This window comes from Mus pahari, chromosome X (genome assembly GCF_900095145.1).
Source record: "Mus pahari chromosome X, PAHARI_EIJ_v1.1, whole genome shotgun sequence".
NCBI lineage: Eukaryota > Metazoa > Chordata > Mammalia > Rodentia > Muridae > Mus > Mus pahari.
Genome location: NC_034613.1, coordinates 118,328,409 through 118,346,163, shown reverse-complemented (window position 1 = coordinate 118,346,163; position 17,755 = coordinate 118,328,409). Strand labels below are relative to the sequence as shown.

The 17,755-nt window shown below is 39.6% G+C and overlaps 1 protein-coding gene across 2 annotated transcripts in view; it reads right to left on the bottom strand.

Moving 5' to 3' along the window:
• The window catches only part of Radx (RPA1 related single stranded DNA binding protein, X-linked), a 74,098-nt gene that overhangs the window by 22,044 nt on the left and 34,299 nt on the right, over positions 1-17,755 (bottom strand). For both annotated transcript variants that reach the window (XM_021188523.2, XM_021188524.2), the window contains exon 11: positions 3,343-3,404. In XM_021188523.2, the coding sequence (XP_021044182.1) occupies positions 3,343-3,404 (62 nt within the window). The remainder of the gene's footprint in view (positions 1-3,342; positions 3,405-17,755) is intronic.

Genomic DNA, 17,755 nt, shown 5'->3' with positions numbered 1-17,755 from the left:
GTGGGAATAGAGGATCCTTGGTCTTCCAAACTATATATGACCTAGCACAAGGCAAGGCCTGGGCCAAGTAGTGGGAGTGGGTGGGTAGGGGAACAGAGGCGGGGGGAGGGGTATGGGAAACTTTCGGGATAGCATTTGAAATGTAAATAAAGAAAATAATAAAAAAAAAACTGGGTAAACAAAGACTAACACAGTATCAATATACTCATCAATCAGACTTATCTATTTCTAAACTTACATTTGTCATTGCTGCAAAACTTGTTTAATAGTTTGAACTTAATTTTGTTGTGGAAAAATCCAAAGGGTGAGACAAGACTGGCCTTCAAGCCTGTCTGTGGGACATCATCTTGTTTACTACTTGATTTAGGAAGGCTCAGGTATCATCCCTGGGTAGGTGGCTTGAGCCATTACAGGAAAGGTACTGAATAGCAGCAAGGAAGTAAGACAGTTAGCAGCACTCCTTCCTCATCTTTGCTTTAATGCCTGCCTCCAGGTCCCAATTTTGAGCTATTTCCCTGGCTTCCTTCCATGGTGGATTATAACGTGTAAGATAACATAAACCTATTTCTCTGTTCCTCCCTAAGTTTCTTTTGGTTATAACGCGTATCAGAGCAACAGACAGCAAACTAGAACCATTACTGAGCTATGCTAACAGCCTTTGGAAGTACTTTTTAAAGATTGATTTTGTTGGTGGTGTGTGGTGTTTGTCAACTTGACACAAACTAGGGACATCTGGGAAGAAGGCATCTTATTTGAGAACATGCCTCCATAGGATTGGATTGTAGGAAAGTTTGTAGGGCATTTTTCTTGAATGATGATGTTGTGGGAGGACCTATATCACCTTGGGTAGTGCCACCCTTGAACTGATGTTCTGGGTACTTTAAGAAGCCAGGCTGGCCGGGTGTGGTGGCGCACACCTTTAATCCCAGCACTTGGGAGGCAGAGGCAGGCGGATTTCTGAGTTTGAGGCCAGCCTGGTCTACCAAGTGAGTTCCAGGATAGCCAGGGCTATACAGAAAAACCCTGTCTTGAAAAACAAACAAACAAACAAACAAACAAACAAAAGAAGCCAGGCTGACCAAGCCATTAAGCAGCATTTCTCTATAGCTTCTGCACCAGTTGTTTCCCCAGTTGCCCTGGATGATAGATTACAAATTATAAAAGGAAATAAACACTTCTCTATCCAACTTGCTTTTGGTCATGGGGTAAAATATTTCCCATAGAAATATGAAGACAAGAGTTCAAATTCTATGAACCAAGTAAAGTAGGTAATTTGGTGGTTCTACAGGGATATAGGAGCCAGAAACAGGAGAATCTTGGATATTCAGAACCCACATAGCCTGGTGTACATATCAGCAGACAAAGAGAGATGCTTTATTAAGGTGGAAGTTGAGAACTGGCATTCAAATTTATGCTCTGAGTTCCACATTCCATAGCACATAGGCACCTGTACATATTCATCACACACACACACACACACAGAGAGAGAGAGAGAGAGAGAGAGAGAGAGAGAGAGAGAGAGAGAGAGCAGATGAGTAGCATATTCTTCATTCATCTCTACCCAAACCTGGCATTTCATATCACGTAGCTATCAATAAAACCAGTACCAAAATCTTTGGCACCATTTACTGATAAGTCACATTTAAGAAGATAGTAGAAACAAAATGCTAGCTTCACTTTTGTCTGGGAGAAGAACTGAAATAAAATTCACACCAAAAACCAAGATGGAGGTAAAGGGTTAAAATATTTAATCTAGATAGATGATCCCTTGGTTTAAGACAGTGACTTAAGGTGTGTGTGTGTGTGTGTGTGTGTGTGTGTGTGTGTGTGTGTGTGTGTGTGTGTGGAGAAAGGGGGCTCTAGGAGAAGAAGGGGGCTGTGATCAGGATGTAAAGTGAATAAATAATTAATGGAAAAAAGACTCCATTTAAACCAAATAATTCTAATGGCATCTTACCAGTACTAAATTACACTATGAAATCACTTCAGAAAGCAGCCCTAAATTCAATCCAGTCAACTGGATAGGAAATTACACTTGCTTAGAACACTGTATTCAATCTCCTCTCCCTTGAAAGTACCCTCCGTGGTCAATTACGAACAAATGAACAAAAAATCCCAAAGAAGACTTACTTGGATTTACCTACTCTGCTTGCCAATTAAAATTGAACCTACTTAAACAGTCTTCTGCTAAAACTAAAACTCATATTTGCTGCTACCAAAGGAACATTTCTATAATTACTTTCACTCTTAAATAACATTATCATTAGTCATTTATTAATACAAGTGATCCTTACCTAATACTCTTATGGACAGTAGAAAAAAATTGAAGAGAAACCTTTAAGATCGAAATGTTAATGGAAGTCACTCTTAAGACAGAAGAAACTACTTTCATTTTGTAGTCACACTGGCTACATTTTAAGAGCACCTGAATAATGCTATACAAATTTATGTGGCAAAAAATGTCTCTTTGAACACTTTTCTTCCTTTTGGGAGTTGCTGTGCTTTGAAACGTCCCTTTTGGGTTTAAAATGTACTAAATATTTAGAAATACACATTTCTTTTAGTTGAAGGAATAGTTCTCAGCAGCAGATAGGATCATGAGCACAGAGTACATAGTCACAGTCATAAGACTGATGAGATTGTGATCAGTTCCCTTGCATACACATCTGTCCTTCTTCCTGGAGGCATCAACCTTAACCTTCTTTTTTGCTTGTCAGTGTTTTCTGCTTTGTATATGGGGCTAAACTATTCCTTCTAACCAATAGCATCTCTATGTTGATGGTGAATCCCTCTTTAAAGCACATTTTACCTTTTCAATACTTGGTAGCTATTCAGATAAATTAATTACAAAAAATGAGTTAAACATACAATTATACACATTTATGGGGTGCAATAAAATGCTTACATATGTATATACAATGTATAATGGTGAAAGCAGGGTAACTGGAACATCTATTGCCTCATAAACTTAGCATTTGTGTTTGGATCCATTTCTAATATCTTCTAGGTTTGTACAATCAAATGTCAACTCTACTCGCCCTAATGTGTTATAGAACAGTATAATTAAGTCCTCTTAATTGTACCCTGATACCTTGTAAGCATCCTGTCTCCATGCTTATATTTCTATTCCCAGGCTCTGGCAGCAATTATTATAGTTGCATTCACTTTTCAATATTTTTAATGATGACATAAACCAATATGAAAAGCTTTATCTGTTGCTTATGGGAGCTATAACACAATGCTGGAAAATGAAATCAAATACTAATGTGTATGCAGCAGCATTCTACCAACTTTTGTAAGAAATAATAACTAAAATATCAAGACACAATGGAATGAACATACTTGGTATGTTCTGTTGGTTTCCTTTCATTTGTGCAGAAGAATGTGGCTGAGGAACAGGAACCCTGCAAATGATAAGAAAATAAGATAACCACAAATTATAAAAAAATGAGACTTAGATGGGAAAAAACTAATTGAGTCTATTCAGAATTTATTTTAATTCAATAATTTAATTTATACATTTCTTAAAGTAATACATTAAATATAACCATAATTACCAATAAACGCATACATAATGTACTTGAAAACTCTCCAATGGAGTTGTTAAATTTTAGTATAAAAAAAGAACATTTAACTTCATTATATAGCAACTACAGATGCAAACATTGTCATTATCGTATGAGAATTTCAAAATAAGTGCAATGACCTTGTTTATTCTCCTGTTTTTTTTTTATTCAACAGTTCTGTAAAACAACCACCTTTCCTGACCTACAACTTTACTTTATAATTAGTTCCATACTACTTCAGATCTGCATTTAATTTTTTTTTAAGCAAGGAACAATTCTATGCCTCTTTTCTTCTGTTTGATTAACTTTCTTTTGTTCTTCAAACTCTAACTCAGTTATTTCCTATAGAATCCTAGCCTGATTTTTATTCAGGACTAACTTCTCCTTTTACATGCCAAGATAGTACCAGAATAAACAGTGTTGTCTCATGCTGTCCTCTGTGCATGGCATGGCCATTGCCTTCTTGAACTATCAACAGCTGGGATTACTAAAGATAGCACAAGAAGACTGGCCTCATTGATGTTCCTTCATGAAGGGAGTGGGCAGAAGATTTCCTAGGAAGTGGGGGGAGGGGCGGTTCTTCAGTGGTCTAGTTGCTCCTATATTCCCTATGTACTAGTAAATGACTCCTTACCCATAACCCTATTAATCATCCCAATTAAACCCACTGGTGTAACAAGCTAGGTGTGGGAAGAATCATTGGAAAGAGTTGTCCATCTTACCAGAGAAAGTTCACCTAACACACACTCCTAATCCATGTCACAACAGAATTAAAAAGGAATATTGGAGGAGAAGTAGCATTGTGTCTGTTGTAGGCTATGAAACATGCAACTGAAGCTAAGCTGCCTGGGGGTCGAAGATTTATGCAGGGAATCCAGGTCTGCTTGTCTTTCCTGGTGTAGTACAGAATGATGTGCCTTCTTGCTTTAGTAGCCCTTACATTGCCCCTGGCATAGCTAAACAAGGCTACTGTGTTGAAGGTAGGGTGTCCCTGGAGAATTCCACATTGACTGTCTTCCTCTTTGTGGTATGGAATGACAAGATGGCTTGATGAATGGTATCTATCATGTGAATATAGAGATGTCCCTCAAATAGTTGATGAAGAATATATTATAATACACAGCAGTAGCATATATGGGACACAATCTTAAGCAAGCTGTGGTGTCAGTTGTGTGGTCCTTGCTCTGGGCAATAAGACAAGTAACTGAGTTCCAGTTTTCTGCCTAGAATGATTCTGCTTATGTAACGGAGGAAATACAACAAGAAAGAAAAAAAAAAAAACATGTGGATGCTATGTTCTGCACTAGCTACTAAATTAGCAGGAAAAAAATAAAGGCTGGAGGAGGAAATGGGAGTGAGAATAAGGATAGAGGCATTAGCTTGCAATTTCTTATTGGAGAATAAGGAAAAGGATATAAATTATATCTTTCTTAAATAGACTTTCTTGGGATACCCAAACTTAGATTCTGTGGGAAGAACTGAGAAATGAAGAAATGAAGCAGGACGAAGTGAAATAGATACAAGATACCTCTCAAGTCTGTAATATAGAGTGTGGTGGTTTGAATATGCTTGGCCCAAGAAGTGGTACTATTAAGAGGTATAGCATAATTGGAGTAGGTGTGGCCTGTTATAAGAAGTATGTCATTGTGGGGGTGGTGTTTGCTGTTTGAGAACCTCTTTCTAGCTGCCTGGAAGACAGTCTTCTCTTGGCTTTCTTTCTTTCTTTCTTTCTTTCTTTCTTTCTTTCTTTCTTTCTTTCTTTCTTTCTTTCTTTCTTTCTTTCTTTGTTTTTTTTTTGTTTTGTTTTGTTTTGTTTTTCGAGACAGGGTTTCTNTGTGTAGCCCTGGCTGTCNTGGAACTCACTNTGTAGACCAGGCTGGCCTCAAACTCAGAAATCTGCCTGCCTCTGCCTCCTGAGTGCTGGGATTAAAGGCGTGCGCCACCACGCCCGGCTCTTTCGATAAAGATGTAGCTCTTCCTGCACCATGCCTGCCTGGATGCTGCCATGCTCCTGCCTTGATGATAATGGACTGAAACTCTGAACCTGTAAGTCAGCCCCGACTAACAGTTGTCCTTATAAGAGTTGCTTTGGTCATGGTGTCTGCTCACAGTAATGGAAACCCTAGCTAAGACACAGAGGAAGGGAAAATATGGTGAATATGGAGGGAGCCTTAAAAATGTCCTGAAATAATAACATGAACTACTATAATATGGAATAGTTTGACTTAGAATTGTACTCCTTTCTATAAGATGAAGGCTATATAATGAGGAAAATCATTCCAATTGACTGACTTAAAAGAGCCCTTAGAGACACTTGGTTATCACTGGCTAAGATCCTTATGAACACCAGGAACTTCAAGACAATAGGATGTCAAGCACTAGTGAAGGAAATATATATGCACAGGCATGCAGTCTTTGATGCTCGGTTCACTGAGCCAGATAGGACTGTTCACACAACAGCCAAGGAAGGGAATGGCTGATGCAGCAGGGACCTAGGGACTGGTACAGAGCATTAATGGCTTTGCTGAACTCTGTGGCGGCACACAATCTTTGAGGCAGAAGAGACTAATAGACTTAGATTGGCATGTACATCAGGTTTGTAAAGTGCTAAAGCAATTTAAAGGACTTAAGCAAAGACACTTAAGAAAGTGTTTGCCTAGGTCACCCAAAAAGCAAATATGGCAAGAAGTGAGTGAAGCCCAAGTTTCTAAAGAAAAATAAGACAGAAAGCCAAATTTGATTCTTGTGAGCCTTGAGAAAATGTTTAAGCCTGAATAGAAGTTAATGAAGGTGTAGTGAGAAAGCAGTGAGGGTTAGTAAGATCAAGCTTGTTTCAGGAGTGCACTTCGCTCCCAGAATTGGCAATACACAACTCTCTTCTATAAGAAAGGATGCTGCGAGTGGGAATTTCTTTGTTTAGCTCAAGGCTGTCTCAGTAGCAGATGTGGTCAACGGAAAAGGCATCAGCCAGGTGGAGCTTGGCCCTAGAGATCAGCAGCTGCAAGGAGGAAAGAGCAGGTGAGAGCCAAGCCTTGACTCTGGGACAGTCAGAGCAAAGAGACTGTCTGCGCTCACGCTTTGCAAGACCCTTTTATAGATGGTGTAATGCTAACCAAGGAGACTTCTGTAGATTTCAAAAAACATCTGAGAGACAGGAAAGCACCCCTGAAGGAGGAAGGATAGAAGATCAGTTCACACAGGGCACAGACACTATGGAAACCTTTAAAACTCGTGAGAGCTTTTGTGGTTTGCAAAAGTACAGATGGTACACAAAAAAAGTGAATGAGTAAAATCCTGAAATGCCCAGTGTGTATAAGAGTTGAAATCACAGTTGGAGAGTGTGAACATAAGTACTCTGAATGGGCAGGAAAAGATGGTCCCAGAAGCCATGTGGTTATTAGATGACATTTCTATTATTGGGGATGGACTACTTCCCTGTGAGTTGTTATCCAGGGAGGATTCAGAAGGTACCTAAAACACTATAGGCTACTGACATTGATGTTGACTGTCCATCTGTTAGACTTTTAACTGAAGACACCACAGGCTTTGGTTGTAGAGCATGAAGAAATTAAGCTTGAATGGAGCTGGAAATTTCCTACCTGTTGGCCAGTTTTCATAGCACTACAGGCTGTTGGGGAGGGACAGCCAATAACATTCCTAAATGGTTGTGGACTCTGCATGTTATATCACTAGCATGCCAGGTAAGGTGCCCACTAGTGCAGTAGTGACATGACTGTTTTCTGATTAGATGTGGCTCACGCCCAACAAAAGAATTTGAATTTAGTATTATAAAGGTAGTCAAAATCCCATGGCTAAGGAGATCATAGGGAAGCTACAGTTATTGTTTTTTTCTTAGTATACTGTTGTTCTCTCAACATTTATTATACTGCTATGACCTGTGGCCAGGGAAGCTTCTTTTTGAAGCAGCTAGCACTTATTATAAAGATTCAGATTGGTCACAGTGCTGAGAAGTGGTTGCTGAATGTTCAGCTCGATATTGTTCCCGTCAAGGTTTTGACAACAGTTGAGGGATTAAAGGAATGAAAGATAGAGAAGATGGCCCTAGAACCCTCTTTGTTTGTCAGCAACTTTTCCTGGGTAAGCTACATAATTCCTTTTCTTTGCCCTTTCCCCAACCCAATGTCATCTGTAAACTTACAAGTCCATTTCCAGATCTGTAGCCCTGAAACTTCTTCATTTGTAAACCACCTTTGCCAGAGAAGTCCCATCCCTTCTCCACACCCACCAACTATCAACAAACACCTAAGCCTAGTTCTAGACCATAGCCCACTAACCCTCTTTGTTCCTGATATCCCTTTGCTGGGTAATCAGTCTAATCTCCTGTCACTTCCCCTCCCACTGTTCCCACCTGTAGACATCTCTACACCCACAGGCCTAGCTCCAGATAAGGGGACTTTGAACCTGCTATCTTTTGAGAGCTACCTTTGACTGTTGAAATGTTCTGGTAGCAAACAGAGACAGACTATCACAGAAAACCACACCTGGACACAATGCAGAAATTGACAGACCTTGGGGAGCCCTGTACCAATGGATACATGATTATCACAGCTCCTGCACTTACAGTTGAAGGAACATTTTGGAAGAGGGGATGAAAAAATGAAAACCAGAATATCATGAAAACCAGAATATCAGAAACTCTGCTGCGAAGTAGTCTTTCTTAAAAAAAAAATGTATGGACAAGATCAGAACAATGGCAATATCAAAGGACATGTTCCTGTGGAAGGGAAAAAATTTCATATGCTCCATACAAAATACTAGAGGCAACAAATGACTACTGAGAGAGTAAGAATTTTAGTCTCTATCAGGGAAGCATTCTCATAGTTGGTGCCCAGTACAAAGTGGCCAGTCCTGAAAGCATAAACCCACAAACATAAGAGTCTCAGCAAGCTTTGTTTATATATCTGTGCATACATACATTTAAAAATAATGATCAAAGAAAAGGGGCTATCTATATGAGAGTACTGGAGTATGGGAAGGATTGGAAGGAGAGAGACTACAGGAAGGTAAGGGGGGAATGATGTAATTATATTTGAATTAAAATGTATTAAAAAGGAATGTAAAATACTGAGGAATGGGTGGAGTACTGGGGAATGCTATCCTTCAGGTATAACTGACCATTGTTCTCTTGAACTCTCAATAAACATAATTACTTCTTTGGGGTCTTTTAATGTTCAGTCCTGGACAGGGTGGGGTTGAAAGAGTGGTGTTTATAAGTCTACAGCTCTAACTGAGGAAGTATAGGAAGTTGCCTGGGAGGAGAGGAGTGGAGTGAGAATTTTGGTGTCTTTGAAAAAGCACAAAAATATTACAGGAATATGTTTTTGTTTTAATCCCAGGTATGGGATATGGAGCTGATTCAGACTGTCTGGAGCAGGTGACTATGCTTTGTCTCATGCTCTCAGCAGAGACATAATTTTCACCAGCTGCAGATAGTTTCTGCAATTGTGTTACATTTGGAATTCTGTGGACTTTTCAGAAGATATAAAAATGCTAGGGCCCCAAGAGACATGTGGATTGTTGGTTGGACACTGTTGGTTGTGGTTTGTTAAGTAGTCCTCTGCAAAGAAGAGATAACAAGAAGAAATTAGATAGCTTGACAGGAAAGATCAAACTTGCTCCAAGGAACTCGATGCCCCCCTTCTCCTTCCTGTAAGAAACCCTAATTTAACTCATTGGCTCATCAAGAAACACCTCATTGAAAATCTGTTTGATCTATTGTTGGTGCCTTATCTGGGGCCTAGACGACCTGAAAGTCTCCTCCCTAAGGACTAGCTTTCATAGTACCTACCAGAAGGCCCCATGCAAGCTGCCAAAGGAGAGAGGTAACCAGCATTCCTACCCAGCTATAATGCTTATGAACCACAACCATGTCTACCATGGCAGGATGATGCCAATGGTGCAATAGTGGCTTGAAAACCTTGGCAGTAACCAACAGCTCTCTAATTGGATTTAAGACCTCCTTGACTAGAGGGAAACCATGCCTGGTACTGGAAACTTAACCAACTACTGAGGGCCACTGAAGTCATGGGTCTTGGAGGAGAGCCTACAACTAGCACTTTTACTAAACCAAAATGATCCCTAACTGCATTCTAAATATCTGTGCTTATACCCACATATCAGTGTAGTCCATACGCATCATCAAGGAAACTTCCCTATGGGTCATATGGAGACCTTTATAGAAAACCACAACCTATAAAAATCTACAGTTGTGAAGCCCAATGACTATATATACAAAACACCCCTGTATCTAAGGCTCAGGGATCATTTCAGAAGAGGGGCTAAAAAACTGTAAGATCCAGAGGATCAAGGAGCTTGCTGTGAGATTGTATCTCCTAGCAATGTCACAAATTACACACATAATGTCTCACCATCATAACTATTCAGATGTGAGAAGAACAAGGACAACAATAAACATGCTAAAGTGGACAAGAGAAAGCCCATGAAACCTTAACCCTTCAAAAAGAACTGTGGGGAAACGCTATTGTTTATGGTCACGGTTTACCAGGTCCAGATAGCTCCACTGAGATCAGCTCAAAATGGTGGACTCCCTTTTCCAGCAAGGCTTCCTTTTCTCTCCCTGACCTTATCTGGGGAGCCCATCCTCAACACCCTGTACCTGACGAAGGTCACATAGTCCTTGGCAAAACTACAGGTTCAACTTCCTCTTTCCAGATAAGAACCTGTCCAGCAAGTACCTGAGGTTCCTGGAATGCCTCTCTATGCAAATGAAGCATTCTCAGGACTTTAAACCCTAGCCAATGATTTACATCCACCCTGTAAATTCCTTCCAACTCTCCAGGGTTCATACATAGCCCTTGTCTACCCCAAATAATGTGTATACATACAAGCTGTTTCACTGAAGAGCATCTAAGAATGTTGTTTCACTGAGTGCCACCTAAAAGAGCTGGAACACCCTGTCCCCCTGCACTCCCAGGGGGACGAGGATCCTGTATACCCCACCTGTTACCGTTCCCAGCTCTGCTTCATCCTTCCAGCCTGGTGTGCAGCAGAGTCTGGACACCCTGAGAGAGGAAGTATACACAAGGCATCCCACAGGCAACTAAGGAATGCTGAGAATAGGAGAAATAGACCCCTACCTCACCCAAGGAAAAGCATACCAATTGGTTATCTAAGAGCCAAGGGTCATCCCTACAAACAAGAACACAATAACTTTGTACAGACTGAGCAGATTGTGTTGATGTATTTAGGAATATATATGTATATACACACATATATATATGTAACAACAATTAATGAAAAGAAGAGGCCTTGAATTTAAAAGAGAAAAATTGGTATATAAGAGGATTTAAAGAAAAGAAAAGGGAAATAATGTGATTATAAATCATACAATAGTACATTATGTTGTTTACTTTATTTCATCAATAAATTTCTTTGATTTTATCATGTTCTTAATTCTTACAGGTAGTTATTAATGAACTATAAATGAGTATCATGAACAATGGAAATAGCATTTGACTATACAATTTTAGTAAGATATTTTACATGGTATTAAACTTAAATTAGTGAAATATCTTATTTCTACAAATGATTAAGAAAAAACTTTAAGAGAAACCTAAATAACTAAAATAGTTAAAATACATTTATTTTTAATTCCTTCAGGGCATGTATTGTATATACTTATAAAAATGTTGACTTGAAAATGGTTTTACAATCCTGTACTATAAAAGAAGTTCAATATCCCTGATTTCAAGCTCTACTACAGAGCTACCATAATAAAATCTACACAATATGGGATTGAAGACCCAGATGTAAACCCACACATCTATGCACATCTGATTTTTAATAAAGAAGCCAGAAATATACAATGGGAAAAAGAAAACATTTTCAACAAATGTTTCTGGTCTAACTGGATGTCAGTATGTAGAAGAATGCAAATAGATCCATATCAATCACCCTTCACAAAACTCAAGTCCAAGTGAATCAAAGATCTCAAAATAAAACCAGATACACTGAACCTAGTAGAAGAGAAAGTGGGGAAAAGCTTTGAATTTATTGGCACAGGAGACAAGTTACAGAACAGAACACCAATAACTCAGGTGCTGAGTTCTACAATTAATAAATGGGACTTGATGATACTAAAAAGATTCTGTAAGGCAAAATACACCGTCAATAGGACAAAATGTCATCCTGCAGTTTGGGGGAAGATTTTTCACCAACCCCACATCTGACAATGGGTTAATTTCTAAAACATGTAAAGAACTCAAGAAACTAGACATAAACAAACTAAACTAAAAATGGGTATAGATCTAAACAGAACAGAGGAATCTCAAATGGCTGAGAAATACTTAGATAAGTGTTCAACATCCTTAATCATCAGGGAAATGCAAATCAAAACAACCCTGAGATTCCACCTCACACCAGTCAGAATGTCTAAGATTAAAAACTCAGGTGACAGCAGACGCTGGCGAGGATTTGGAGAAGGAGGGACACTCCTCTGCAGCTGGTGAGAATGCAAACTGGTACAACCACTATGGAAACTAATTTGGCTATTTCTTACAAAATTGGAATTAGTTCTACCTCAAGACCCAGCTATACCACTCCTGGGCATATACACAAAAGATGCTTCATCCTACCACAAGGACATTTGCTCAAACATGTACACAGCAGCTTTATTCATTAATAGCCCCAAACTGGAAACAATCTAAATGTCCCTCAATGGAAGAATGGCTAAAGACAATGTGGTACATTTATACAATGGAGTATTACTCAGCTGTCAAAAACTGACATCATGAAACTTACTGGCAAATGGAGAGAACTGGAAAAAAAAATTCAAGTAAAGTAACCCAGAAACAGAAAGACAAACATGGTATGTGTTCACTTATAAGTGAATATTAGCTTGTAAAGTAAAGGATAATTATGCTATATCCAAAAACCCAGAGAGGTTAAGTAACAAGGAGGGCTCAAGCTGAAGAATACATGAATTTCCCTGGGAAGGGGAAATAAAACAGATATTGTAGGTGGACTAGGGATAGGTGAGGGACAGGAAGAGGATCAGGTTGTGGGGAGATAGGATACTGAGTACTTGAAGTGACAACTGGTATTTGTGGGCATTTGGGGGTGAGATAGAAGCACTACAATGGAAATTCCTAGAAATCTGCAAGAGTGACCCTAGCTAAGACTACTAATAATGGGGGTTATGGAGCCTGAACCATCCATCTCCTGTAAACAGGCAAGACTTTCAGTGGAGGGATTTGGAAAGCAATTCTGTTACAAAACCTTCGGCCTACAATTTGTCCCGCATGCAAGGTGTGCTGGAGTAAAGGTAGTACAGAACTTGTGGGGGTGGCCAACCAATGACTGGTCTAACTTGAGACCCACGTCCCAAGAGGGGACTCATGTCCTATACTGCTTGGAAGGCCAGGAACCAGAGGTTGGATAGCCCAGGGACCTAGGACAGAAGTAAATAGGACTGGCAAAAACCAAACCAAACCAAACCAAAATGTCAGTGAAAGGATTCCTAATGATCCTCTGCTATACTTGTAGACTAGAACCTAGCATAATGGTCATCAAAGAGACTTCATCCAACAACTGATGGAAACAGAGGCAGAGACCCACAGCCTAACATTAGGTGGAGCTTGGGGAATCCTGTAGAGGAAGGGGAGCAAGGACTGTAGGACCCAGAGAGGTCAAGGACACAAGAAAAGACACAGAATCAACTCATAGGGGCTCACAGAGACTAAACCAACAACCAGAGAGCCTAAATGGGACTGATATAGGTCCTCTGCATATATGTTATAGTTGTGTAGCTTGGTCTTCTTGTGGGACTCCTAAGAGTGGAAGCAAGGGGCTGTCTCTGGATCTTTTGCTCCTATTGGGTTTTGCTTTCAGCCTTAATATGAGGGACATTCCTAGTCTTAATACAATTTGATACGCCATGTTTGGTTGATATCCTTGGGAGGCCTGCCCTTTTGTGAAGGAAAGTGAGATGGAGTAGAACTCAGGGAGAGGGGAGGTGGGCAAGAACGGTGTGGGGGAAGAGGGGGCAAGGGAAACTGTAATTTCAATGTAATATGAGAAAAAAATAAATAAAAAGAAAAATGTTTTTATTTCTATCATTTAAGTGAGCCAGTAAGAGCATATAACATTCATGTAAGAGTCCTAACATGCTAGGCATAGTTTGGTATTGGGATGTAGGATATTCTTATGATACATAGCTACCAACTATTACAGAAAAAAGGCTACAGAAAGGTCTTGAGAATTATAAAGGAGAAAATGGTGTAATTACATTATAAAAATTAAAACTGTAGAAATGTCTTTGAAATTATATATTAAATTGAATATCAGTCTTGAAATATGCAATAAAAAAGTCTAGAATTCCATGAAGATAATGTTTGTTGAAATCTAAATTTTAAAGGAAAATCTCATGAGATCTCAGCATGGGAAGAGAGCTTTAGAAAATCCTTATCATTTTAGACAGCACATTGTTATGAACCAACCATGGCTAGAAATAGGAACATGGCAGGCACTTCTGCTAAAGTTTCAGACAGAAATGAAAAGTGTGTTTTTGAGAAAGTGTTTCTTTTATGCAGACTCAAGTGGCTTTGTCATACTATATTCTGTGCATAGAAAGTTGACCTTATAAATGGAAAACCTAGATATTTATCTGGAGGGTGTGTCTAACCAAATATGGACCACCTCGATTCTCTTTGCTATTCACAATATAATATGCAAAGAATGATGTTACCAGAGGGGGAATTGTCAAGCAAAAAGGACCCCAAAATGCAAATATTTGGGAAACGATCAACTTCCAAATATAAAATATTAGAAGTTTTTTTTTTTTTTTGGACAAATCACCAAAGGTGTTGCTGGAGAACCATTTGCTCTGAAATGTGACTGATATAAAGAATAGCTGTGTGGCTCACCTTTGTTGGTTAAGTGTCTTCCATACAAGCATGTGGATTGGAGTTGTAGCCCAGAATCCACCTACAAAGCCTAGTACAGGGTCATGCACTAGTAATCACAGTGTGGGAGAGGAAGAGACACGCAGGCCTCTTGCATTGACTGGAGAGCCCACCTAGCCTACTTGGCAAGCTCTAGGCCAATAAGAGACCAGGTCCAAGAAGCAAGGTAGATAGCTCCTGAATACCCAAGTCTCCATATGCATATTCACACACAAGGAAATGCATCTATATAGAACACACACACACACACACACACACCACATACATACATACACAAGATTGAAATTATGACTTGGAGATTACCATGATCAACAAAATAATCCCGACAAAGACAAAACATATTTTTTCTTAAATAAGGAATGTGTGTGTGTGTGTGTGTGTGTGTGTGTGTGTGTGTCTGTATAGAAGGACTATTTGGAGGATGGGAGTGGATTAAGAGAAGTAGAGAGATGTGAATGAGAGAGCACAGTGGAGAAAGAAAGATACATTTCAAGTTTTCTTTCATATGTAATAGATTTATATGCACACACACACACACAGGACATTAGAGCAGAAAGTAGATTAGACTATCTGATAAAGAGAGAAACTTGTGAAGAGGACAAGAGAGAGTCAGGATTTGGAGGATGAATATGAGTGAACATAATTATATACATGAATAAAGACATCATAATTAAGTCCATTATTTTATCCACTAACTAAAATTAATATGTGGCTGGACTGTGGCTCAGTGTAGCAGAATTTTAGCTGTTGTGTCTGGCTTTTGAAGTAGCTTTTTTTTTTTTTTTTGGTCAGTGATTGTTATCTGTGAGCCTTTGCATAACTTAGTCTCAAGACTTGCCTGGCAAACCAGGAAGTCTCCTAAGACTGAAAATTGCTTAGGTGATAGGTCTTTCCAGACAACCCTTAGATCAGATAAGGAGCAGAGGAAATTGACTCAGTAAATGTGCCTTTTGTGTAACAATGAAAAAGGCTTCTAGGGAGCTGCCAGTTTAGGGACACTAAACTCTTCCAGCAGTGTCCCTCTTTTCTGGGATTGATCACTCTGCATTACACAGAACACCCACAGCTCAGCATATAAACATGATTGTCAACAAGACTGATGACTTGAGTTAAATCCCTAAGATCCACAGGGTGGAAGGGGACCAACAACTCTTGAAGGTTCTCTTCTGACCTCCACACATATGTATGCACACAGCATACATAAATAAATGTAATAAAATAAAAAATTAAAACAGATTAGGCCAGAGAACCAATTAGCCATCAAAACAGAAGGGTTGCTAGCCTAGAGTACTACAGGAAATACAGACAGAATGAAATGAAGAGAAGATGTCAGCCTTCTAGGATTCGACAGGCAGGAAATGAGTGTAAGCAATAAAGAACTTTTGTAAGGACCAAAATTAACCTGTAAGCCCCACCTGCCTGGGAACTAGGTAACTTCCAGGAATGCTGGGAATTGTAGTTCTGAGAAATAACAAAGCCTCATGGACTAGTACATTGGCCTATAGGTTTGTCTTTATAAGCCTCAGCAACATTTGGCTCGAGCACATTCTCGTGTGGGAAATTCTGGGGAATTGTCCATAACCAAAGTCCACTTAAAGGTTGCTTCAAATTTGGCCCAAAATGGTGGAGGTGGTTTTTCTGTCGAATCCCAGGATTAATACTTTCTACGAAGGACTCCAGAAACGCAAGCACTAACTCAAAGAATTGACAAATGGAAGTGCATGAGATTAAAAATATTCTGCACGACAAAAGAAATTATCAATACAGTGAAGAGACAAACTACAGAAGACTTAGACTTACAAGAAATTAAAATGAAAACTACTTTGAAATACAACTTCATCCTACTCAGAATGGCAATCATTAACCACACAAAGGGCAACAAATGCTGGTTGAGCAGACAAGGGGAAATCTAGGGCTCCTCCTTAACATATAAACTTGTGGCCAGCTTGAACCAGAATGGAGACTAGTCACCACTAAAACACAAATGTCATCACTGAGCTATACCATTCTAGGCATACATTCAAAGGACACTATATTCTTTCACCAAGGCACTTGCGTGTTTATGTTAACTGTTCTACTTTTGATAACTAGGAAAAGGGATCAACTCCCATTTCCATTAACTAATGAATGGAAAAAAGAGTGAAAAAATAAAATGTGTAGGAAAATGGACGGAAATACAAAATATTAAATTAAATGAAATAAGCCAGACTCGGAAAGACAAGTAATTTTTTTGCTTTTACACACAGTTAGCAGATTTTAGAGAGAAAGACAGGCAAGGTTATAAAGCTATAAAAGGTCAGTGAGAAGTGGGGAAGATTTTAAGGGAGAGGCAAAGAAGGGAAGAGGTGAGAGAATACATGTGACATGAAAATAGAGGAACCAGAAGGAAAGGGCCACAAGGATGGAGGAAGGGAGAGCAAGCCAGATGAGACATGCCCATTGCTACAATAACAGCATGAAAATAATGGGAAAAAGAAGCCAGTTTCTTTTCGGTGTTGGTGGTGGTGTTTTGAGACAGTGCCACTCTTTCTAGTCCTGTCTGGCCGAGAACTTGTGATGTAGGTCAGGGTAGACTTCAATTCACAGAAACCCATCTACCTCTGCCTTTGCCTCCTGATTAAATATGCATACCCCTACAGCCAGCTTCCAAACACTTTTTGATAAATTCAAGCCCGGCTCCACAAAATGATTCCCATTATCAGGTTAAGAAACTATGGCTAGGTAGGCATAGGCCCTAGCAAAACTGACTATTATACTCCTAAATGGACATAAACTGACTCCCAGTGATATGCTGATATATACCCATAGATCAATGCATCTCTCCACTCTCATCTAAGAAACTTCTATTTGCAGTAGATGGTGACTAACACAGTTGCAAAACTGGTCAGATTTCTGAGAATAAGAGACTACAGAATGCTCAGTCCTAAATAGAACATAGATAGTACAACATCTCCCAAGGCTTGGGGATCTTTGAGAAAGAGGGATGGAAAGAGTAGTGAGACTCAGAGATAATAGATAGCTACAGTCATTCGGCACCTTTCCTGCCCAAGGAGGGGTGTCCGCCCGGGAGCAGTCTCCTGGCCTGAGCCTGAAGGAGAACCATCTTTGCTCTGGTCCACTGCCGGTTAGAGGGCGGCCTGGAGATGTGAAGCAGCTTCTGGGCTCCAGTCTGCGCTGGCAAGAGTGTGGACCGCAGAAGCTACACAGCTTCAGGACAGACAGAAGCAACCTAACTTCTGGGACAGA